This window comes from Manis javanica, chromosome 6, assembly GCF_040802235.1.
Source record: "Manis javanica isolate MJ-LG chromosome 6, MJ_LKY, whole genome shotgun sequence".
Classification (NCBI taxonomy): Eukaryota; Metazoa; Chordata; class Mammalia; order Pholidota; family Manidae; genus Manis; species Manis javanica.
The window spans coordinates 52,498,284-52,524,937 of record NC_133161.1 but is presented as its reverse complement, the minus strand read 5'-3'; the positions used below and the strand labels follow the sequence as shown (position 1 = coordinate 52,524,937).

General features: G+C 40.2%; 1 protein-coding gene and 1 long non-coding RNA gene across 4 annotated transcripts in view; one reads left to right on the top strand and one right to left on the bottom strand.

Moving 5' to 3' along the window:
• Positions 1 to 26,654, bottom strand: part of RAPGEF5 (Rap guanine nucleotide exchange factor 5) — a 220,878-nt gene that overhangs the window by 62,219 nt on the left and 132,005 nt on the right. For 2 of the 3 annotated variants that reach the window (XM_037022017.2, XM_073238710.1), the window contains exons 10-11: positions 1,468 to 1,586; positions 931 to 1,019 (exon numbers count right to left, since the gene is read on the bottom strand). In XM_037022017.2, coding sequence (XP_036877912.2) covers positions 931 to 1,019; positions 1,468 to 1,586 — 208 coding nt within the window. The remainder of the gene's footprint in view (positions 1 to 930; positions 1,020 to 1,467; positions 1,587 to 26,654) is intronic. The other variant, XM_037022027.2, reaches the window with a different exon arrangement.
• On the top strand, positions 1,009 to 5,437 carry LOC140849896 (uncharacterized). The gene is made up of 3 exons (XR_012132255.1): positions 1,009 to 1,133; positions 2,177 to 2,279; positions 5,350 to 5,437. It is a non-coding gene; the product is annotated as an uncharacterized lncRNA (long non-coding RNA).

Below are 26,654 nucleotides of genomic sequence, written 5' to 3'. Positions count from 1 at the left end.
CTAAGCTGTCATTTCACAATCCTTTCTGCTTCAGAAAAATCTGAGGGGTTACTTTGCACTAATTCAACCTATGAATACCTTTTACTGATGCAGTCAGTATACTGCAAACTGAGGGACTCACAGGGGCTATGATGGCAGCAAAAAGTGCATTTGAGTCAGGGGATCAAGTTACAGATTTCAGGCTACAGCCTGAGGCATACTACTGGAATAACAGCTCTAGGCTGGAACAGATTACAAATTCTGGTTAAGAGAAGCAAGTGCTTGCCCTTCTGTGATAAAGGAGGTATGGGTGGGTCATTTTGTACATGCAGTGGTGGTATTTCCAAAATGCAGGGGTGAAATAGCTAAATGGGTGTTTTGCTACCAGATTAAACAGAGAGGACAAAAACTCTGCTTAGTAAGACTTCAGTGAATGACAATTTCTCATCTGAGAAGCATTCATATTCTGCACAGCAGGGCTTGCTCTGAGCAGTTTGTAAACCACTTGAAAAAAGGCAGAAGTTGCTGCTAAGCTTATAGTTGCTGAGTTAGTTGCATTAATTGTCCGACATTTCGGCACTTCCCACAAGCCAGGTGAATACTTGCTAACCCCCACCCCTTATATTTCTTCCCATTCAACCCTGGCTATTGAATGCTGTCTTCTTGCCATTGCCTTTAGGTGAGATTTGATGAAAATTGCCAAAGAAACAAAAATACCTGCTTTTGGTTCATTTTTTTTGTACAGCTACTTCCCAGGCAGCTGCTTGGATCCGCATGTGTCCATTTACTGGACTTCAACAAAACAGCACGAGGCCGAGGGGGAGGTGCACAAAGCCTATGCTGTTCCTGCCCACCCCGCTGAGGCGGCAGCGGGAGCCCGGCCCCTCAGGACGCTGACGAGGGCAGCTGCCGCTGTGAGTCTGGGGGGCTGCAGACACTCCCCTGCCTTACCTGTTTCTTTGTCCTGGACTTCTTCCAGGTGCAAGTCATTCAAAAGGTGCTCCAAAATCTTCTCCGGAGTCCCGGACACGACCACGTATCTGTCAGAGAGCAGAGAGTCCACCGAGTCATCCTCGGTCGAAGACTGTGAGCGGCTGCTCCATTCATCGTCCTCATCCTCCTCGTCAATATACTTGAAATAAGGCACATCGAAGGTAGGCAAGGGCAGCTCTCGGTCTGAGAGCGCCGCTGATTCCTTCCTCCCTAAGTGAGGGTCAAAGACCCTCAGCCGGGAGCTGCCCATTGTGAACGGCTACTAACAAAGGCATCCCCTAAATGCTACAAGATCTTGCCATCTCGGTCCCTTCCCCGGGAACTGAGTCCATCTGGCTGCCAAGAGCTCTGCAGTCAGCTAGAACGCTTGGGAGGCGGAGAGAAGAGAGAGGGAGGGAGGGAAGAGGAGGCAGAGAGGGCGAGGGAGACGGCGCGAGAGAAGGGAAGGCAGGCCGGGGAAAGGAAACAGGAGCGCGTGCCGAGGGGGAAACTCACCTCCAATCACTCTCCGCGCTGCCGGCTGGCGGGGCTGGGCCGCCGCTCCGCACTTTCTTCAGCACCAGGACGCTCCGCTCCTGCTCTGTAACCTGAACCGTCGTCACCTCATCATCCTGCTTTAATTGGGGTCGGCAGCGGTGGATGGAAGAAGGAAAAAGCAGAGAAAAATTTAAACCGGGGGTTGGGGAGGAAGGAGCTAACTGAAGCTGCATTTTCTCGAGTGTCTTTCCACAATAATTTCTTTAAAGATTCAGAATAAATTAGGAGTCGGGTCCAGAATTTCCCTCTAGGACCGGTTCAGTGCCCAGGTTCAAGTTCTATGGACACATAAAGCATTAGGAAAACACAAATACTTGAAACGAAATAGGAAAAAATAAAAGTGGGGATAGGATTCAGTGTTCCTTTTTAAAACTACACCGGCTTGAATTAAGGAATCCACAGTTCAAATTTTTAGAAAATACAACATACTGATTGCATGTGTATTCTCTTTTACCTACTTAATGCCTTCTATCCTTTTTAACATAAAGTATATTAAAACTGGAAAGTCATATAACACATCATTTTAGTGTTTACTAAAAACAATGAGCAAGCCATATTAAGTTCTTGTAGTAGACACATATCATTCATTTACATCACAGCCTTACTTTAAAAAGTGGGCAAAAAAACTACCCACTCTATCCTTCAGTTAATGTTTTTTCTTTTTCAGACATGAGCTGGCCTTCCAATGCATCATGTGCTTGTTTTGCCAGACTACAAGCAAAAATGGATCTAGTTAGAGCCTCATCAAGGCTGAAATTCGGATGTCATGGGTGAGCGCACTGACTGTCTTCACCTCCATCCCTTTTAAAAAGAGAGAAAGCTGAACAATCATTCATTTCTGCAAACGCAGTTTCCACAGCTCAGAGCCAGCCTGGCTGCTGACACGACTCTGTTGGGGTCAGGCTCCCTGCTGATCCAGCAGTGTAGAGGTGACCCTGAGCAATGAACACCAGTGTGAAATTCCCAGTAAGTGATGTGCAACACCCACTAAGTGAAAAGCAGCCCTGCAAAAAAGAACTGTAGACTGCATGTAAGAAAATCTAACTTCTGTCTTTTTGAGGATTTGAGCAAAAGATTTAAGCAAGAAAAGTTGATACTAAGTAGGTTTCACCTTAAAAATGATGTCACTTCTCTGAAAAGGGACACATGTCCTAGAATTCTTAGCATGTTTCTGCTACTGGCAGAAAACCCTACCTGTAATTAGATATAAACCTTAAAAAAAGAGTATTTTCTCCCCCAACAGAGAAAAAGTATTATGTCCATTGTGCCTTATTAATCTGTTCTACAGATCTATCAGGGATGTCAATTTATTTTATTTACCTTTCATAAGAATAGGAAGGCACTAATCTTATCATAATTGCAACCAAATCAATGACAAAATTATGATTTCAACCCTTGATGTCTTGATTGCTAAGAAAATGTAGAGACCTAACTCTTGAGTCTCCAGGATTTTCCTAAAAACAAAAGATATTGGTCATTCTAAACAGCAGTATTATTTTATGATCATTCTTTTTTAATCTTTTAGTGACAAATAATTTTACTATGTAAAACTGATGTATTACATTTCAGCAAGGTCAGACACGCAGTTACTGTGGCAATTAATGTTGGATATTCATTGTTAAATTCCCTGAGGACCACAGTGTGACTCCTGTAACATGAATACCAATGTGTAATTGTTATCTGTCATTTCTCCAAATGGGTTCTTTTGTTATCCATGTGACGGAAGTAAAATATGATGGCTGGACAGAGGGCTGTAGATTGATGGGGGGAAAAAAAAGGCAAAATTTGGTCTGGAATACTGAGACACACAGAAACAATAATTCAGCAAATAGGAGATTTGAAAGGACAAAAATCTTTCCCTGGTTTTCCTCTCATCGTAAGCCAATACTCATTTTATACGAAGCTGCTGTCATTCTGAAGTACATTTTACATTCTACACGCACGTGATATATGGCATTATTAACTTCTCCAGGCCATGCACATACATATGGATGGGAAGGGCTTCTGTAATGTCTGTGCAGCTAATATGTATTACAGGGCTGTGCACGGAGCAGCCACACACTGCTGGGCAGGGGAATAGCTGAATCATATTGATGTACTATCAATGGCGTGTTATGTCATAGTGATAGTTTCCATTTGGAAAACCTGTTAAAAAATAAAGAAGAGAAGAAGCAGAAAAAATCAATGTATAAAGGGAGCCTTAAGTTATCTAAAATTGCCATGAAAATGTAATAACTTGAGATATTATATCTGGGTCTCCCAACCCATATACCCTTCCCTAATTGCTTTTCCTGAAAAAGAACAGAAATACCATGGTTAAAGTTCTGGGTATGAAACTTTATTTTGGTGCTTACGTTGTTAAGAATACAAGTATTTAGAGAACTAACAATGGAAAATATGTTCAATGACAAATAGTTCATGAAAAGCAAGTTAAGTCTTAAAATGCTTAATTCACAGTCATTCATTCAACCAATAGTGAGGGTCTCCTCTGGGTAAGGCACTGTGCTGGCTTCCAAGTGGCAAGCAAAGATGTGTAAGACAAGGACTGTGTTCTTAAATGACAAGTTAATAGGCTCCATAAAAGTGTAAGTCTAACTTGGTAAGCATCCTAAGATGAGGCCAAATGCAACAGACAGCAAAGGAAAGACCCCCTGGGATTTGATCGTCAGAAATGACTGTGGGTGACAGAGAATGGGAGTGCCATTAAATGGCACAAAATTGTACAGAGACCTGGTTTTGGTGAGACTGATGAATCTGGTTTCAGACAGCTGATGTTTTAGAACTGATAGTGCATCATGCTGTAGATGTTTAGTTCAGCAGTTAGAAATAAAGAGCTAGGCTTCTGGAGAAGGGCCAAGGGCAGAGCCAAATTTGTGAATTATTCAAGTTTAAGAGTAGATGAGATTATTAAGAGGGAACAGGAGAGAAAGAGAACAATGAAGATAGGGATACAGGAGGAAAACTATAGAAAGCAGGAGGAAGGGGGAGGGGATCACAGCCATGGAAGAAACCTACTTACAGAGATTAGAAGGAAGGGAAAGCAAGGTGAGCAGGAGAACCTGGAAGGTGCTATCTTGGGAGATGCAAGGAAGACACTTGCCTGATGCTGTCAAGTTTACAAAGGTGGTAAGTCTAAGAAACAGTGCTAATGAGATCACTTTAGGCCCAAAGGTGGGAAGAGAAGTGTTGATGTATGAGGGAGTGGGGATGAGGTGAACAGACAGGGACGACCACATCCCAGGAATCTCAGCATGAAGGGAAGGAGTCAGGTGACAAGCCTGCGTTGGCTGGAAGAGCAGTGAGGGGAGGCGCATGCCGGGAAGAGGTGATGGGATCAGGAGCAAGTAAAGGGGCCAGGCTCTGAAAGAACTGAGATTTCTCCCTTGCAGACAGGATCCAGCGATCAAGGGTGGGGGGCAGACTTAGAAAAACATTAAAGTAGAAAATAAGGAAGCTGAAGTGAACATATAAAATGACTTCTATCTTCTTAGTAGAGTGGGAATTGAGACCATCTTTGGGAAGGAGGAGTTTCGGGGCAAATTTGGTGGCTGAAAGAGAGTATTATAGGAAAAAACGGCTTCAGGGGTTACAACAGGTGATAAACAAGTTATGCAAAAAAGGAAGGCCAGGCAGGCTTTGTGGACTGCTGAGGGTGGAAAACACATGTTCCTGGTTTTCTGCTTTTCTGCTGAAGTGCTCAGAAACCTTAGAGGGAATGGAAAGGCCCGCCCAGACGGGACTGGCAAAGGATACAACAGGAGGTAATGAGGGTAGGGCACCTGGGTGGCTGGCAGCACATCATGAAACAGCTCCTCACCTTATGGTGTCTGTCTGGTTTAGGAGAAGAGGAGCTGATACATGGGAAACACAGCGGGGGTGAGGACAAGTCCCCACAGGAGGTAAAGGAGCAGGCAGGGAAGGGAGCAGGTGGAGGCTTTGATCAGGAAGGCAAATAACCTCAAGCGGAGCCTTTCAGAGTGGTGAAGACGGAGCAAGAGAAGAGCAGCCCCTGACATCCAGGAGCTGGCCTGGCAGCCACAGCTGGGCCTTGGTGTTTCTGCCGTTGAAAGTCAATGATTTTGCACAAAATCAACATCAGACAAGACCACTCTGTGCCCATGATAGAATACAACAAAGACGTGGCAACTTGGTAATCCTATCTGAATACAAAGCATGGACATCGGCCAAAACAGAAAATACCAAAAAGCCCAGATAATGAGTGACTGCTGCTTCCTTCCCAATCACAGCTCCAGCTTTGCTCTGATCTGCCTTTCCTGGAGGTGAGATTTAAGATTAACAGTTGGACAGTTACCCGCTTTCTTGACAGTATCTAACCCAGAGCAAAGCCCTGCTTCCTTAAACCCTCCAAAAATCACCTAAAACAAACCAAGTCTGGAAGTCCTTCCTCCACGCACCCTCTTACCCCGAGCTGCCCTCGTGGTTCCCCATGGGTGAGGTCTCCCTCGCGGCTACAAGCAACACACCCAACCTACGCAACACACGTGTGTTCTCAGTGGTCTCTGGCCAGAGGATATTGACAGGAGTTGCCACTGGCATGGAGTGGTGCGGTGATGGTGGTCATTATAGTCAAGGATGGAAAGCATTTCTTTGTCAGGGCGATGAGAGAGTCATGCACAGGAATGTTCGTGAAAGCGACAGCAGGGTATCAGGCTTAGAAGATGGTGAGGTCAGAAGCAGATAACAAAGCTACTGAGGAAACTGAGAAGGCATGGGCGGAGGAAAGATGAGCCAAGCAAGTGGCACAGACCTGAGGCCAGAAGGGGCTTCTGCAGGTATGACAATGAAATGGACGGTGAAGTGGCAGTAGGGCCTACTGTCAGGAGGCACTGTGCTCCTTCAGGCCTCTGCCCTGGGCGCTCTGCTCTGGTTTGTACACATTCGGTGAGAACTTCCCTGCCTCTCCCCAAGACACACTTGAGCCCCCAGATCTGCAGAAACCAGTTTTCTCTACTTTCTTGAAGGCAATGTGGAAAGAGCAAGAAACTCCAATAACCAGTTCAGATGGATTCTTCACACATTTGCCTTTGGGATGAGTGGGGAGGTCGGGGAGGACAGGAAGCACCAAAAAACAAACAAAAAAACCCAGGTGTTCTCAGCGGAAAGTGGGGGAGGATATATGGTAAGAGGGAAAGTTGTTTGATAACAGAATCACAGGACTACTGAATAGAGCCCATCAGGAGTGTGAAAATAGAAGGGCTTCCAAGGTTTCCCTGCTTCTCCTCTTTACTTCTTTCTTTGGGTGAGGACTTCTGACTTATGTTTTTTTTTTATGGCTACACTGCTATCTTGCCTATGAATTCTAAATGAATAATAGAACCAGTACTTTTGACTTACTTTAAATTAAGTTCCATCATCATGATCAGCATTTGTATTTCTAAATCAACTTTTTTCTTTTATTCACATGAAAGGCATTTTTAGTATGAAAATACATACAGAATAATAAAAAAATATTTTTAAAATAAGATGAAGAATTGATGCTCACAGTTTAGTAGGTCTTAACTTGTACTGTCCTGAACCAAGTTTCTGACAGCATTTATATTTTCACTTATCACTAGCACTAGCAAGAAAAAAATGATTACTAAGGGATTGCTCAGGCCTGTTGGAATTGTTGCAACTATTTGCTTGATTTTCCATGATCAGATAATGGAAAATATTCTTCTCCAAGTACTTCATAAAGCCCCCATTGGTATTTGCCATGGCATCAAGTCCCTGGCTGCTCGAGGAGCATAAACTCTTATACAAATGCCTAACTATGGTACTTGGAGGGGCTTTAGGGACTCAGAGAACCCTCTGGAAGTATGTACAATCCTTTATGTAGGCACATTTTTCTGGGCAGCTAAGAGTCCTCAGTCTCACTCAAGCCTCTGAACCCCAAAAAGTGCAAACCATCTCATACACTCATACACATATTAATCAGCTTACCTAAGGAGACTCCTTTGGTAAGTCTCCTGCCACTAACATCCTCTACCCAGATGACATGCCTAAAGAACACTGCCACAACACCTATCACACTGACCTCTAGTCATCTGTTCCCTCTGTGTTCTCTATTAAATGATGACATCCTGAGGGCAGGGACTGTGGCCTCTATTTCTCTTCCTAACACACAGCTTAGGGCCTGGCACATGATATTCATTTGGTAAAAGTTTATTGAACATGCAAATTAATGAACAAGCAAGAGAGTAAGTGAATTACCATTAAAAGGCAGAATTTGAATGCACATGGCTCATAGGTCACTCTAGTGCGAGGCTTCCTTTACCCTCTCCACATAGCCACTTTTCTATTACCAGGCTCATATGATGACATATTTGTGATTTGAACTTGAGTCTTACAATTATTTTTTCTGTCTGTCAGAGTTCTACCAAACTAAGCACCTGTGCAACTAACAGATAAGAGCTCATGTAACTAACACAGCACTAGGAAGGCATACACTAACTGTCCCTCAGTCCAGAGCACACAAAAGAAAGGGTGGGCATGAACAGATCAAACTGTGGACTGAACTGGAAACTGGGAATCATGTGTTTCTTGTGCCCCCTCTTTTTCCCCATCCAGAGCTCTTAACCAGAAGCACAGATGCCCCCTAAAGATGGTCAGTGATACACATTATAGACTACAACTCTTACCCTGGTGCTGACAGGCCAAATCAGGCCAGCCTGCTTGGTAGGTCAGGCAACAGGCGTTTCTAAGTCATGGTGTGGCTCCAGACTACTAGGGTGGCCAGTTTCTAGTTCTAGATGGCTGATATGGTTTGGGATAGAATTACAAGATACTGAATTACAAAAGAGGATTGACCAAGGGTTGAGCACGGTAGCAGGACCACAGCTAAACGAGCTCAGGCTGGGGCAGAACTTAAGACCCAGCAAGGGGAAAAGAAGCACTGGTAGGAACAGAGTTAAACACAACATGGGTTAGCAGAGTCTGCAAGTCTGCGGGCACCCTGTGCCCACACAACTTGGGTGCACAGAGACATGAAGGATAGGACTGGTGGGATGTTTGTGCATAACCTGCCTTGGGCCTGATAGGCTCAAGCACTAGGCAGATACTGAACTGTATGCTCTGAAATATGTACAGTTAATTTTATGCAAAAAAAAAAAAAAAAGACCAAACTGAGCTGTAATGAACCTGTAGGCACAGAAATTTGCTGACAGGGCACACAGGACCTGCACCCAGGAGCTGTAAGTTAGTCTGAGAACATGCCCTGTTGAGGTACAGTTCAGGTAGCTGCACCTGTATCTAAGCAAGCAAAGATGGGGACAGTGAAACTAATGGGTAATTTCCACTCTCTGAGCTACCCTGCCTAGGGGAGAGGGATCCATAGGATTACTCGTGATTTTCTAGAAAGATGACCTTCCACTAATGGGTGGCTAAATAAAGGAGGCTGATAGAGGCTCAATTTAAGGAAAAACTGACAACAGAAGTGGTAGAATGAGCTTCCTCTCAGCTGGAGAGGAGCCTGTCAGCAACATTATAGAAGAAGCAAAGATGGTTCTTCAGTGAGAGTCGGGGATAGACAAGATGACCTTGGCTTTTTTTGCAACACCAAGACTCTAGAAAGTTCAGCTGTCTCAACTCCATTTTCCTCACAGAAGCCCAAACTGTTAGCTTTCCTAAATAGGAAAGCGGCATGTGATTTAGCAGATAGGTATCTCTTCTCATCTTGTACTGCAGAAATTTACACACAGCTTAGCAAACCAAACCACTGGTGCCCATATCTGTTCTTGTGCTGTAGATGTGGGTACAGCAGAATTGGAATACTTATCTGAAAAAAATCTCCTCTGGCCAAAAAACAATTTTGTCTGAGAACAACCTTCATAGAATTCGCTGATAAAGTACCTCATGGTTCCTTTTTTTCTTCACAGGGGAGAAAAAAAAGTTAACAGATTAAAAAAAAAAGAAAAGGTAAAAGACTATTGCTAGCAAGATCAACCTTAAGAGAATACAGTCAGAGAGAGATTAAGTAAGCAGATGCATGTCAAGGTGAGCAGGACTTTACGTTTACCAGACCACGAGGTGCTGGCCTGACAAATGCACCTTTGTACGGGCTCCTCTGGCCAAAAGACAGTGCTTAAATAATGATAATGGGTTCCTCTTTTAAGTCCCACACATAGTAAGATTAATAGCTCAAACTAAAGCCTAACTTGGACTAATGGGATTTATCATCCCCAAACTTAGAAAATCTAGGTAAAGACGGATTTCTGTAGGTATGAAAGCAAAGTTGTTATGCAACATGATCAAACTTGCACAGAAAACCAGTAAACATGACTGGATAGAAAGCTCCGGCCGTTAGAGAAGAATGATATAGCTATTAAATCTTAACTGCCTCTAAACATTTTTATCATGTAAAACAAGTAGCCTAAGAACCCTGAAATGAGGAAAAGCCTAGGAATTTGATTCTGCGACCAACTTCAGCTAGTTAACAGGGCAGAAGAGGTGGGGATAGACTGTAATATATCTTGTAATATAAAGTCAGTATCTTTTATTATGAAGTCAAAATATACCCCAAGTATATTTCAATATGCTGTATTAACCTGATGGAGACTTCTGGTAAAAAAGAAGGCACACTCAGCTAGGTTCTGAAAGTATTTAATGAAGGGACTATTTAACACAAGTGTGGTAGGTTTGAGGAAATTAATCAAAAAATGGTGAGATAACTAAACAAGGGCTAGCAAAAAGGGAGATCTTAACTACCCCTGGGCTTAAAGGGACAAAAGGAGGTAAGAGTGAGCACAGGATCCCAGTGGAGCTGGACACATAAATGAGAGGCTCTCTCATTCTGGCCACTGCTAGAAATGCAGGAGGAAGCAGGACAGAAGTGGGAAGAAACACCCTGACCTCCACAACAGTTCCCACGGGCCAAGTCCCATCTGGAGGTGGAAGGCAAGAGCCTGGGAGATCCAGGCCAGAGGCATCAGAACTCACTGCCCACCAGCACAGAGCAGAGCAAGAATGGAAGAGGGGATGCGAATGGAGACAGTTTGGCACACTTGCCCTTTCAGTTTCCAGAGAGGCTTCTGTCAACTTATCATTAATTTAGATGCTCCCACATAGGTCATGTAGTCCATCTTGCTGTCAGGAAAGCAATTCAAGAATCTAGTAGCTTTAAAGTATGTTAGCATTTCCCCACCCGACTTAATCTAATTCCTGCATGCTTTATGGTTTTAACACTCTTTCTTGTCTAATATCTACATCAACTGACTGCAATTCAGATCCTACAATTTGCTTCCCTCTCAGCACTCCCCATGTGACCCTTGAGAGTTGTTATTAAATCATACAAGTGTTATTGTTTTTATCATAAAAGCTTAAATTTTATTATCTTTCCTGGAAAGCCCCCTCTAGTTCTCATATAAAAGTTATTGGTGGATGACCAGATTTGCAGGGGGAGATGGAGGGGAGGGGAGAGAGAACAAAGGTCAGGGCAAGTCCACTCTGATGTTAGCTGAACAGGAACAGGGCCCTGGTCTGTTTCTTTGTCTGCACCTTTCATCAGAAGAACGGTGCCTGTTGAGTGACTGGCCTGGTGAATGATGGATGAGTGCACAGATACTCTACATCAAAATGCTCCATGATCAAGGACAGAGAGGTCAGTGAGGCAAGGAGGCAGAGGTTCAGCCAGAGTGCAGGCCCGGGCAGAAAGGAGAATTTCAAGCTAGAAGCCTAAAGAACCAAAAGTCAAGATCTAGAACCAAGATCGCTAGGAACCAAGGTGGCAAAGTCAGATGGAGGTCAAGCATCTGATGAACGGGCAGAGTTCAGCCACAGCAGGAACAGAGCCGGCTTCTGACTCTGGGGTCTGTGAGCCACTTCTCATCCAGGGTGAGCCCTGTCCTCAGAGAAAGGCTGGGTGCACAGCTGCAGAGGAGGCCTCAAACTATACTGAGAAGACAGAGGCATTAAAGAAGACTGTGTATGCAAAGGTCTAGCATAGTCCCATCCCAACGACCCTTCAAACACCAGTGACTGGATAATTTAACAGTCCACACACCTTGCCAAGCTCCCTTCCACCAAGAGGAAGGAAGGAAGGGAGATGGTCCACTTCTATTTCATGGGTAATAACCAATTCCTAGTACAAAAAGTAAAGTCGATGATGGCAGCTGTCCAAAGAACTTATGATCTGAATCAAATTAAACTGACAGTTGCCAAAGTGAAGACAGAGCTTCCTGGGTTCCCATCTTAGATGTGCCACTTACTAGCTGGGAGGTCTTAACCGAGTTGTTCAGTCTCTCTTAGCATCAGTCTTCTTGCCTGTGAAATGGGATAATACCTACCTTGTTGACCCCATTTTGAGTGCTGGACATGGAAAAAGCCCTCAATAAATGGATGCAGAAAACCATACAAACTATATGGCACCTGTATGACATCTAGTATGGCAATACCAAAATGGTATACAAAATTGGACTTGTATCATGGCTTTACTAATTTTGTTCATGTTTACATCCACATTTAAAGGAACACTCAAATAATGTCATCATATTTTTTCAGTTGCATTGCAAACCTCCCTGTGGTGCTGTATGTATCATGAGAGCCAGAGGCCATCATAGGAGTTAACCACAGGGCTCCCTGAACCTGGGGGAAAGAAGGCTCGAAGCCCTTCTGGTGGAGGAGAAGAGCAGTGGAGGACCTGGGCTGCTCTCACGGTAGCGCGGGCTTGCTCTTCCCTGGCCCGCACCCACCCTCCACCCTAGGTCTCACTCACCAAGACGCCACCCAGACACGTCTAGAGGCTAAAATCTAAAAGGAGGGAAATTCAAGTCACCCCTGACTCTGAACATTTTAAAAACAAACCTTCAAGAGTTCGTTGATGCCTCATAAGCTGCTAGACTTTGGGGAGAGTTCCAGGTCATCTGCCAGGGAGTAGTCAGCATCTTTTAGCATCAGCAAGTCTAAAGTCTAAAGTATAAAACACCAGCAGCAGAAAATAAGGCTACATGTCCATCACGGTCACCGGGTGACGCAGCTGAATTCCACTGCTGCTGCTGTCCCTCTGTTCCAGATATGGCAGTTGCTTCATTTGGCTAATTCTCCCAAGTTATACTTACCCTGGTGAGTGGACCCAAGGGAATATACAGGGAGTCAGCTGAGCCGGGAAGTCCCCAAGACACACCCCATGGCTTCTCTGGAATCAAGGAGCCTAGGTCAAAGGACACTGAGGGCACTGCCTTGTGTGCAGGCAATCTGATGGATGCCTATTTGAAGGTGATTCAGTAGAAATGAGGATGCCTTCAAATTATTAATTAGCTCCTTAAGCATTTCCTAACATGTTGAGGAAGAAAGGTGAAAAAATTGTCAACTAGGGTCACTGGAGAAAAACTTTGTCAGTACTTGAAACAAGTGAATTCCATCAATCTGTGACAACCATGCAGACTATGGCATGTTCATGACAGATTCTGTCACTCTGAGATTTGCAAAAAGCTGAGGTGACTTAGTGCTAGGGAAAAGTACTTATTGGAATATCGCAATGGTCCTCAAAATACACGTTACCAAGATTTTAAAATACCAAAAATATCTGAAACCTTGCTTCCTAGATTTTATAGAGATGACAAATATAAATATTACACAGAAATACCTTCCAGTTTCCAAGAGTTCTCCAATCATTTCAAGTGTGTGTATATGTGTGTGCATGTGTGACATATATGCAAAATTATTCTAAAAGGAAAATAACAATATCGACACTTTTCCTAAACAGCCCAAAGGTGGGATGAAAACCAATGCTAAATCGTGACTCCAAGTTTCTACATTCTAGTTGCAGATATATTTGCTACCTGGTGTTTGAATAATTTGCAGTGGCAGTTTTAGAGAAACCTTTAAAATCTGAATAATAAGAGGATAATATAGATTTTTAGAGAGGCACTTGATAGTCAGCTCTGACTTGTTCTCTTCCCAAATTCCCTTTATAGGCAACTTAATTCTGTCTGGAAGTGCCTCCTGATTAAGGAAAAACTTAATTTATAAACTGAAATTGTTTAAAGCTATCTCTTAATTCTGAACAGACCCAGCAGAAATATTCTTCAAATTTAATAAATTTAAATAATTTAAATTTGAAAAAAAACAAAGTGACTACTGGAAATTTGCTAAGAGAGTAGATGCTAAATTTTCTCATCACATGTGTGCATGCACACACACACACAAATGGTACATATGTGAGATATGGATATATTCACTTAATTATGGTAATCATTTTACAATGTATATACTTATTAAAACATCACATTGTACACCTTAAATATTCATGACTTTTGTCAATCACACATTATTAAAGCTGGAATAAAGTTAAAATAAAAATAGAGTGTAAAGTAACAGCATTCCAAATAAAATTCCAACTCACTTTTGCATGTATATAAGTGTGCTTTTACATATGTGTGCCTGCCTATGCACACATAAATGAATGTCTAAGTTCAAAGAGGGTAAAGCAGTAAGAAAAACGGCAGCCTGAAACTTATGTAAGTTATAAAATGAAAAATTCCTAGCTATCAGAGCAACTGCTAGATAGCATAGCAGGGGAGCAAGGAGATACAAAGCAACTTAAGTAAACACCCTTATTTTTTCATGTTTTGTACATTCCTTGGCATTTTTAAAGAGGCAGGCATTTGGTGTCTGCAGTAACCATCTCAGAAGCTTCATTGCACAGTTTAAAACAAGACTGGGAGAAGGGTTAAGACTGATTCATTGCACAGTCAGAGAAAATTGATTTAAAATAGATGAGAATTTAAAATGCAATGAAATATTGCTAACACTATTTGAGAGGCAAACAAAGAAAATTAGGAGGTCAAAAATAAGAAGGAAGGTTAAAATAAGACAAAAATTAATTTGAATGCATAGTAAAGTAGGTCTTTCTTCCTCTTTTTCTGTGGGACCACTCTTTCCCCCCTTTGGGGGATGGGTATGGGGAGAAGAGAAGAATGGACTAGCAAGAAAAGGAACTATGTAAGTGATAATACAGACAAAAAAAATTTCCTATTTTCCTGAATATTAATGTGTACTTGGGGTGCCAAAGAGGATAAAAATCCTTATAAACAAACTTACCCAGTTAAGATCCTTGCTCCATAAACTGTGACTCTTCAAAGTTTGAAAGTTTGTGTCTACTCTTTACCAAGTATGAGTTCTCCCAAAGGCTTGTCGGCAGTTACAAACTCACCATTGGTGATGAACACCCCTGTCTTTTCTGCTTGTCATTTGCAGGTTAATTCCTCATGGCACAGAACCTTTAATTTAAAACTTTGATAAATCTCCAATAAATTGGAATCCTGGAGCTGGTACAACTTTGGATTTGCACAGATACGGTTTGAGTACTTGAACTGAGGAAACATTTCGAATCACTCACAACTGCCTTCTCTACGAGATTAAATCACAATTATTGATTGAAAGCCCCATGCTTCACACTGGGGATAAAGTTCAAATAAAATATGGGGATTGATCTCAAAGAGGAAATTCTTTATGAGAGAGAGAGACATGAGAGAGATATGTATTTGCACTTTTTAAAAGCGGTGGTTTGGAGCTAGGCTGTGGATAGTGGTTAGCCACTATGAGCTTTAGCCAGTATAAATAACTAGGCCATTTTCTTGTTATTTTTAAGAGTTCAAGGCAGTAAGATCTAGAGCTTTTTTTAGTTTGTCTTTATTTTGGAGTTTCATATCTCAATCCTCTTCAGGACATTCTGAACTCAGGAAAACAATTCCAAATATTTAATGACTTGACTTGAAATACTGCTTTAATACCCTGATAGCAGACATCCTTATAGTGAGAAAAGCTAGATCAGCCATCTGCCCCATATCAACACCATTTCACAAAGAGTAAATTTTTAGAAGCTCTATTTACAGCAGTATTTTTAGAACATAAAAGAACAGAATGATTCCTGGCATTGATCGGGATATTCAATCAGAGTACAAAATGGCTACTCAGAGCCTCCTGAGCAATCAATCGGTATCCGCTACAGAATGGTGACATTTTCCCCCCAAATGTTCAACACTCAAAAAGTATGAATGTTGAATTTGAGGGATCTTTAACTTAAGAAAGGAATTATAGAACTAAAAGAAATCTTAGATCTCTAATCTAACTTTATAATTGAGAAAACTGAAGCTCGGAGAGATAATGATACTAAATTTGCACTCAATATATTTAATTTGGAGGAACATTGTTATCAGAATTTCAATTCCTTCAAAATAAGATGGATTTTTTTAAAATGCTGGTAACATAATAGTAAATTTGCTGATGAAAAATTTTGTATGTGATAGCTAATCAAGTTATCTTACTTTTACATTACAAAACTAAAACCCAGCTACATTAAAGACCTGCGTAAAAAGTCCAATTTTAAGAGAAATAGAAGAAAGGACTTTGTAATTTTAAAGGCAATTTTTAAAATTTAAAAATATGGATCAGCAGTTTTGTTCATGTACAAACTGGGGAATACTACATATAACAAATATGACAAATATATCTTTCATATATAAAAAGCTTATTCAAATCAATAAGAAAAATCAAATGGAAAAATGGGCAAAGGAGGTAAATATATTATTTACGGAAGAAAGACCAAAAGGTTGATAGTGGATAGTGGTAAACTGAAAATATTCAACCTCACTGGAAAAAGAGACATAAATTTGAACAACATTCTGCTTTCCCCCCTATCAGCCTGACAAAAATACTTAGTTTCTCCTCCTAAGAATCCTAGTACTAAATGAGAGTAGAGGTGAGGGTAAGGGCATTACAAAACAAGTACTTTCATGTACTGCTGATGTAAGTGAAAGCTGGCACAAGCTTTATGGAAAGTAGTTGAGCAAAAATATAAAAGAGATTAACATAGTTCATACCTGTAAGTAGTAATTACTCAGCTAGGAATTTATCATCAAGAAATAGAAACTTAGGTAAAGATTTTGTAAAGGTATGCATATCAGATAATATATAACAGCAAAATTTGAAAACATATTTGCCCCCAAATGAAAGGGTAGTTAAGTAAATGAAGTATGTTATCAAGCATAAGGAAAACTTCTTACTAGGTAAGGTTAGGGGGAATCAAGGTTAGTTTCACTAAATTTTTCTTTTCTTCCTTTATCTTTCTATTATTTCTAAATTCTCTACAAAAGCCACATATTACTTTTATAATTAGAACAATTTTAAACAAAATAATACCTAACAGAAATATGCTATAAATTCCAGGAAGTTGTCTGATACCTTGTTCTCCACTATGAAACACCTTATAAACCTGTTCAAGAATGAAGCTTGTTTTAAAAAAAAAATTCAGTCAGTGAAACAGGTCAAGAACTAAACACAATTTACTATTTTTTTTGAAAGATATATTTTGTAGCTAAAAATAGGGTGAGGGGGCAATAATAAATGCCAACAATGTGCAACTTTCTTTATATTTGAGATTTACAATCTTTGCCATTTATGATTTGTGACCTTACCTGGACATAACCCAGGGAGATGATGTTTAATTTAGCAAATGCCTCAATTCTCTGGAAATAAACACCTTATTCAAAGTAACCCCTTTCTTCTGTCTGCATATTGCTCTTCTTTACTGTTCTGCCTTTGTTTTCTCATCCTTCCCCCTCATCAAATGGGGGTACCTTTGTAGCACAAAATCAGATCTTGCTTATTTCTGTTTCTGTTCTATTTTGTGTGATGCCTGGCTTCGTAGGTGCTCAGCAAATACTCTTCTCAATGAATGAAGGCAAGAATAAATTAACTGTAGCCAGATATTTTAGAACTTTGCTTTATATACAAAAGAAGAAAGTTAAAAAAGGAGAAATTTCTAATTTGCTTTATATAAAAAAGGAGAAATTTCTAATCTACTGAGATTAGAAATTATTGAGGTCCTCAACAAAGTTGGCTTTATGTGTTGTGGCTGAATGACTACTGGTAGCAGCAAGCAAAATAGTTTGGTTGCCTCACAGCTTCATCAAGTGCAGTTCTTTCTAATCATCTCTATGACCTCAAGCATGAGAATCTCAAGTAAGCTGCTGATGGTAGAGAAACTAAGAATCTGGCTGCTGAGGGATGCTGGCCTCTGTCTGAAGACCTCAGTGCAGTTCAGTAAATGATGTGATTCCCATGTCAGTGGGTCATGGCATTCAGCTAAGGAGTACGCGTTCCATTCACTCTGGGTCTCCCCAGTTCTGTGTGACCCAACTCTTCCTTTCTTTCTAGAGTCCCCCAAACTGAGATGTTTACAGCCTGCCATCCTCTATCCCTCAAAGTAAAAGACACCATTACTGGCTTTTCTACTCTGGATTGAAGCAGTTTCAAAACTTAGGTTTGGGCTGAAGGGGGCCAACAAAGCTCTCAAAGGTTGTAGAGTGGCTAGGTGTGCTACATAAAAGTAGAAGTCAGAGCAAAGATGCAAAAATGGCAAACCACAAAGGGTGGGGCACAGGGGAATAAGCAGCCACTACGGTCTTTGTTAATAATGCTTTTTCCAGGGTGTGGTGCAACTTTTCTCAGGTCTGTGCAGATCATCTGCTTGTTCCAAGATTATGAGTAATACTGAAGGACAGGAATTTGAGACTTACTAATTTGCAATGGAAATGGGACACACTTAAAATTTAGATAAAGGTCAGACTTGATTGCCAAATTACAATGGAAATGGTATTTAATAGTTCAACAAGTCATGAAAGGTTTCTGTCCACAAGAAACTGGCATTCAAAGTTTATTCCTAAAAGACAATCAGAATAAAATTGGCTCTCTTGTTCCAACTGTTCCAGAGTTTCTTCGCTTGGATATTAAGGGTTGGTCAGAATTCTGTGTTATCTAAGCTCAAAATCCTCCCTTCCACCACCTTGTTGACTTATCCCTTCTCCCAGACCTGTAGGTGTAAATCAGCTCTCACTTGGGCCATGTGTGTTCCTCCGCCACCTTACATTCTATAGTTCTACTCACTCACAGCTTGTACAATCCAGTCATACAAATTACTAGAAGAGACAGTATATTCTCCATGCCTTCAATTACCCTCTTGGTTCCCAGGTTTTTGGAGTTATACCTGAGTACTGTACTAATACTGAGATCATTTTTAGATCTATACTTCCCTTTGGGTATTTAATGAGAAACACTAAAAGATCCCATCTATTTTTTGCTGACAGAATTGTTTGTGCTTGCTTTCAGGAGTTGCTGTGTTAATTTTCTAATGGGGTATCTGCTAAGACATAGAGAAGAAGCAGCTTAACAGAAATATTTTATTGGGACAAAGGTCATTTTGATCAGGCTAGCCTCATTTTAGGGGCCCATAAAATATAACTCCAGGAACACATAGAGAGGAAAACATAAAGCCTGAGTTACTTTCTCTAACAAACTTGAAGGATGTCATTAATTACTATTTTTATTAATGATTTTTTTGCTTCCAATTACAGAGGTTAAAAGGTATCTGTTTTACCAGAGGAATATTATCAATGGAAATATTTTTAACATTTTCTTGTGATTAACTAATTTCTAACAGAATTAATTATATAGTATTTATTGCCTGTTTCAGAGGAAACTCTTTATAATACTACTTACCAGGTACCCACTTTTGAATGAAACGTTTCTTACCCAAACAATCAAGACATATGAAATCTTAAGTTCTTTCCAATGCCTACGACTCTCAGAGGAAAACTCCAAGTACTCAGATTGATTGCAAAAAATAATGCATCATCACAATCCCTCAACTTACAATAATAAGTTGACTGAACAGGGAGAAAGCGATAGCTCCCATCAATCATAAAATTCGGTTTGGGATTTTACTACGTACTATGCACTGCAACATTTGGGGATTGTTAGAATTCTTTATTCATAAGAGTATCATTGTAAAGCTTGTCTTACCTCTATAAATCTTAGCCAAGGCAAAATTTGGTTAAAAGCCTTAAAGAATCAAGTGTATAAAGTAATATTTTCTTCCCTATTTGATAGCATGGGGCAAAAATTTTACCTTCACACATTCCACCCCAACCCCAATTTTGACATCACCAAGATATGCTTTTATGATTCATAAAGTTTTCATAAGCCTCCTCACAAATCCCTATCCTCAAACCACTTCCTGACATTTTAATTGTCTTATTATCACCATTATTCTCTCCCTTTATGTATTTCTTGGATCTTGAGAAGCCCCTAATCCTTTATTCTGACTCAGCTTGCCTCTGTCATGCCTACCCATTCCTGGAACCTGAACAAAGAGGATGTTTACAATGGTTCATTAAAATTGTTGAGTCGTGTTCACTTAATTATGTATAAATATACAATAAATGAACCCACATGCCGTATCTTATTTCTCCACTTTTTTTATATGAGGTAAATATTCAAAAACAAAAAAAGTTTTAAACCTGTTCCCAAAGCCCAAGTGCCATAGCATTGACTAAGACAACAGTCCTTTTACTTCAGTAATGGAGTGGACTTTAAAAAAATTAAAGACAAATTTTTATGTAGTGACAAGAACATAGTCATGTCTTAAGTAAAACATGGGTATTTAACACGATTTATTAGAGAAATATGTACTGTACACTTGTCTACAGTCTGTTATGTTCTGTTATGATATTTTCAGTAATCTTCTATTTTTGCTATCTTAAAACAACATTCAGGGCTGCTGTATGCCAGATGGAATTTTTCCTTTCCACCCACATCCTATTCCAAAAGGAAAAAAAAGTTTCTTTGCATACTACATGGAAATCTTTTATAAATTCCTTTTCCTCATCTTTATCAACTTAAGTACTTGAATCACTCAGATATCAGCAAACTTTGGCTAAATTAGCATGAGGCAATATACAGCAGAGTAAGTATATTTCAAGTGAATATATATGCCTGCATGGTGTTTATTAACAGAAAGTATTCACATTACATGCAAGCTCAAGACTCATTTCTACAAAAACAAGACAGAATCAAAGTCAACATTTTAAAGAAAATATCATGTAGTAGATTTTAGGGCAAAGCTAGAGTTAGAATTGAGCTATAATTGGCCATTCTGTCTTCACAGGTCCTTGGACTTGAGCTCCTCACAGTAAATCCTAAAACATTTACGCTGGTTACTGCTTCCTGTAAAGCCAACAAAGAGGACTGGGGAAGGGAAAGTCAGAAAGCTTTGAGGGGAGTGGGTGAGACCCATTCTTCTCCAAACCCATTCTCAAACACAGCAGGGGAATCTCAAAAATTTGAATCTAACATCTCTTTTCTCTCTTGCTTATTAAATTCTTCATGTGAGCTCGATAGTGCTCCTAGCACACAGTTTTGGGCTAAGCCTCTAAGGCCCTCATCCTCTGGCCCCTGTGCCTCTTCCACCTGGCCTGCTTCTCTTCCCCTGCCATCCGCCCATCCCACCCACTCCCCACAGTGCTCCAGTCATAAGGTTCTGCCTCTAGAGCTGCATCAGGCCCTTCAATGCCATCACACGTGTTCTCTCCTCTGAAATCTCCATCCTTCCTCTCCCCCACTCTCAATAATTCGTCTGACCTTTCAGATTCTGTGTCTTGCTCAGGGACACGTGCATGTCTCCCTAGACCAGCTGAGCTCCCTGTGACAAGCTTCCATAGCACCCTGCCTAACATTTACCTCTAAATTTCCTGCAGTGTTAGCTCCCCAAAAGCATGATGGATCAGGACAGTTCCCTGGGAACCAAGGAATATTGTGAATTGGTACCCATGTCTCCCTACCCCTTGATATCGCTTCACGTGTTTATTTCTCCATGCTAGCAGTGCCCCACTGTCACGAAGAACCGTCTGTCTGTCTATGAAGGACTGTCCATCTGGGCATCTTTTCCCTACCTTTTTACCTTAAAGCATCCATTATAAACCCAAGTGAAACCAAATCACCAACAATTTCTAGTGTTACCTGATCAGACAACAATAACAATCCATCAACTAATAAGTGTTATATTAATGCAGATATCAGACCTTGATGGGGGTAAAGAAAAGCAGGATGTAAGGTTACCAGGGTTCTGGGAATGAGATATACCAGTGAGAGGAGCAAAAGCCAAAGGCCAATAATCTATTTTTCAATATCTCACTTTAAGGATTTCTCAGACATACTAGAAATGGTATGGTTCTTTATATTTTACAAGAATAAGAACTTAATAAGCCTAGGGAGCAGCATCTGTTCCACAAGAATGCAAGATCCTTTGAGAACATAAGTTTGAAAATCAAACTGAGACAGTATCAATTTTCTTAATTGGATCTTTTAAAATAAACTTGAAATATTTTCAGAAAAATAAATGAATACAATAATACATTTCTCTCTCTTTAAAAATGCTGAAAATAATTTTTTAAAAAGGTGGGGACTTGCAATGGGCTTCTTGTAGAACCTAAAAATACAGCTAATAAGCAGATGGCTCCACCAGACAGCACGAGCATATCACGGACTGTCACTGGCAGCCTAACTGCCATTTTTCTGGAAGAAAAAAAAAAAAAAATCAACAAACCCAAGTTCGAAGAGCACATGAAGTGAACCAAACTTACAAACCTTGCTGTTGAGTGAAGATGCATGTGAACTGCTGCAGTTTGAAGTATATTTACCAGAGGCATTTCCCTCCTCTGAATGCTATGGAAGCATTTCAACATTTCATTAAATACTCTCTTGAATGGTTATTTTCCATGTACGAATTTTTCCCCAACCAGACTGTAAACTTCTTGGAGGCAAGAACCATTTCTATCACATTTCTGTTACTCTGTGGCTATATTAATCCTGATTAAAAATGAAATAAAACTGCTCACTCAAGGAAGTCTATTTCCTATGAACAGTTACTTTAGTACCAAACCAACACAAAGTCAAGGTTTTCTTATTAAGAAAAATAACATGGTTTCTACATAGCAATTTCTCTATTTACATATAGGTGGGCAACTTACTATATCTTATGAATTGCCTATTACATCTGAATTCTGGCTTTAATACTAAGCAACAATGTTATAAAATTCTATTTGTCTTTAAATAGTTTCTTGGTTAAACAAATTACTGGTAAACTTTGAATAATGCCATGATTGCTCTTAACTTCACTTGCCTGGATGTATAATGCACATTTGAATAGACTGATAAAGCCACTTTTCCCTCTTAGTATTTCATAAAGAGTAAAAGGAGGACTTTGGCTTTATAGGCAGATTTTTTTTTAAATAATGTAATATGTCGAATGAAAGTTGGAAAAATAGAAACCAACTTTTAATAAGTGTGACAGCAGCCACAATACCCCAAACTACTTCTACCCTAGTAATCCTTGAACAACGATCCCTTTGACGCAGGCAGAATTCCAGGATGAGGCTGCAGGAAACAGGGAAAGGGAAATTCCGGTCAAGGTTGAGTGATAGGGACCCTACCCGGGCAGCAGACTATGCCAAGATTCAATTTCAGAATATGCAAAACCCCCTTCCCACCCATATTTCATAAGGGAGTTCTAAAAGGGGAAGGAAGTAGGGTGGGTCCCAGACTTAACAAAGGAACAGAAGAAAGCAAGCTGGTGGGAAGAGGGAGGGATACAGACAGGGTCCCTAGGGAAAGTATAGCTTAGCAAGGGTCTCACATCCATTCCATAGATCCTCATTTCTGCAATTTAGAAATCAGGAAGTGAGTTTAGGGGCCACTACTGGCATTGCTACTCTACAAGTTAATGCACTACAAAGCATAGGCCACATTCCAGGAAAATATAAGCTTTTCGGTTTTCTGGTAAGCAGTGCACTTGTAGTCCAGAAAATAGGACCCACATCTAGATAGATACTTTAATACAGCTCTTTCACTGACTCTGAAATATGAAGTTTGTATGCTTCTCAGATCTAAGTTAGGACTCAAACGAAGCCAACACCTTCACATTCCTTTTCCTTCTGGCATCTGCCACCACCATCCCTTCAGCATGTAATTGTTCTGTGCCTTTCCCTCGCAGCTGTCCTAGTCATTCCTCCTTCTCAGGACTATCATTCTAAAATAACAGTGTAGTAATACCAACTCAGACCACATGGGTTGAAGCGCATTCCTAAAACCACAGCTAATTCTGAGGAAGGAATTGCTAAAAAAGATGCCAAAACTATGGTTAAATAATCCCATTAATTCAAGACTACCAGAGATTCTGCCTGCTGAAGCTATCTGGAAAGGGTCTGGTCTAGGAACATCAATGTAGTCCCCATACTGCTAGCCAGAAACCCATCTAACAGTCTGTCAATGACACAAACACTGTGTGCTTTAGCGTAAATCTCAGACACCCGAAACTTACTCTAGGAAAACAGAGCAAGATGAATATTTAATATAGTTTTTGGTAAAGGGGACCAACCATTCTGGTGATAAACAGAACATTCTTATGTCTACCACTAAACCAAGGAAAAGTTAATAAAAATTTAAAAATTGCTTAATATCAAATCACATATACATTCCCTCCCCCACCACTATTAGTCATCAAATTCTGCCAATTTACTACCTAAATGACCCTCAACCTCTGTGGCCTTCTCATTTCGTACAGTTATACCCTAGTTCAGACTTACACCTTTCACCTGACTCACTACAATAGCTTTCTAAGGGTTCTTTCCAACACTTTCCTCTTTCCAACTCAATTCTTCCTCTAAACCAGTGCCAGAAGAGCTTATGAAGACCATATCTGGTTATGCCACTTCCCTTCTTTGATGGCTTTCCTTTACCAGAAAGGCAAGTCTAAAACCCTTGGAGAGGCTTACAAGCTCTTACACACCTGAATTCTGACATCCCTTCAGCCCACCCCCGCTTTAATTCCTCATGAATCACCCAGGGCTCTAGTCACGAGTCTTTCTGTTAGTCCCTTTGCTTAAAGGCTCTTCTCTGCCCTGCCCTTCTGGGATCCTTAGTCATCCTTCAAGGTCAAGCTCAAAAGTCTCCATTTGGTGATAGCTGCCCTCTTCCTCAACTGACATTATCACAGAAATAAGACTGGGAAATATGACACCTACACAAGAGGTATTTTATTTCAAGAGTTAATGACCAAATGTTAATCCCACTATCATAATATTTAGAAGTAGCCGATTTCTGTTCCCTTCTTAAGGTTCTCACATACTAATTTTCAACACTTAGGAATGAGTGCTGGTTAACTTTGCCTACAGCTTATTAACATTAAATAGGAAACACAAATGCTTCTTGAGAAATTTGTGATAATTATACATTTAAATATTTTTATTCTAGAAACACCTTGGCGAAAGCACAGAGTGAAGTGTTTCCCTAGTTTTATGCATTTATAATTACAGCACTTGCCTGTTCAAGAAACCATTAGAAATGCCTACTCAGAAAGAAAGCTCTAAGCCTCTTCAATTTATAACAAGACATACCAGTAATTAAAGCTTTATGCTATTTTTCTATGCAGTTGTACTTTAAGTAGCTTTCTCATTTGGGCACATACCTATATAAAGGGATGTGGTATTCTAGAACTGGAGAAGCAATGTAGCTTGATAAAAAGAATGACTTAATAGGCAACTTGGATTCTGATAAATGGTAGATGAGATATTTTAAATTCATAAAAGAAAGGAAATCTGCATGTAACCCCAGGGTTTGGTCATTATTGTTACTGTTACAACAAGGAGAGGAAACTGCAGACCTAGGTTTACATTAAGTCAATTGCAGTTTCCCCTGTACATGCTGTGTGTTAGAACTGAGTTTTCATGAGCAAGAGCAGATGACTGCTATTGAGAAGAAAGTGAGGGCAGGAAAAATGAAAATGCTGTGTCCATCTCACGGACGCTGTGAACTCAGTGTGCAAGCAAAGGCGGACATATCGCAAATGCTTATGACATAAAAGAGTAAAATAATCTACCAGAAGGTTTTTATTCCTAATTAATTATTGTAAAAATGTGTAAGGATCTAGTATGAAGTAATCAATATAGTAAAGTACTATATAAATAACCTGGTTGATTAGTTTAACTGGTATCATCCTGTGGAAGGGAGGTCACAGAATGGCTGGGTTTAAATCTATTTCTAAGGAAGAGATCCTTAATATTCACCTCTCCTTACTTTAAGTGTTAGTAGGCAACATCTACCTAGGAAAAGACCATAACTCCAATATTTATTTATACACCATCCTTCCCAGGAGCACAAACACTTCAGAGCTGTTAATGTATCCATATTATGACATTCATTCAAGAAGTAAAAAACCTTCATGTTCCTTTTACAGTCTTAAAAATGAAACACTAAAGATAACAGATTAGATAACCATAAACAGAGTTGCAGAGTGTCTACCACTAAATTTCTGTCTCATGTTAGAAGTCTTTGCTATTGACAGCACCAAGTTCAGATTTCTATTATATATTTTGGATAACATTATATTCTCATTAGCTGTAATTATAATGTTTCAGACTGAACTAAAATAAGGCAAAGGCAACACAGATATTTTTTAAATAAGCATAACATTGTTGCTGGCATAAGTCTGGTGATTTCTAACCACGGCGAAGCGCTATTTCACTATTTGTTGGCTCTTAAAAGATCAGGCCCTACCCGCAGTGGAAGGCTGTGGCTGGTCCACTGGATCAAATATGTAATCCATTGTAAACTATACCATTCATTTTAAGGGCCACTGGGAAAGAAAAATGCCCACAATTAAACCATGGCATGTTTTCATATCAACAATCATTAAGACATAGTCTGACTTAAGACATGCTAAAATGTGGGAGAAATGTGCATCTTAGAATTAATATAACATCTGAAAACCATTGCTCTTCTAATTAAAATCCATCAAAAGGAATATTGTTGAGAAGTTTAAGCCATTTACTAGGATATTCAAATATTCTAAGGACACAGCACAAGTTAGGAGTCACTCTTTGATAAAAGTCAACCTTCAGGGTGCTTTTAACAACCTAAAAAGTTCCTAAACTTTTCAACAGTACCTAGTGAAATGAAATGAAAGCTCCTGAGCCTTCCACTCACACTTAAAGTCAACTGTCACTGTTGAAACAGTTCAGTTATAAGGCTTTGAAACTCCTTATTACTCTCCCCCTTGAGACACCAGTTGTTAAATTTGACATAGCACTGTCAGAAGAGAGGTGTTACGTTTAACTAAACAGCCTGCCATCCTGGAACATCTCACCAACTTTCCTGCTCAGTAAAACCCTGGCATTTGTATTGATGCCCTTGAAGCAGAAAACTCATGAAGCAATTTTTTCCCCCTTGGAAAGAGCTGAAAATAAAATTCCAAGGAAAAACTAAAGTCAGAGAAAGACATGTTTATGAGCACCGAGGAATTTTCCCCTTCATGA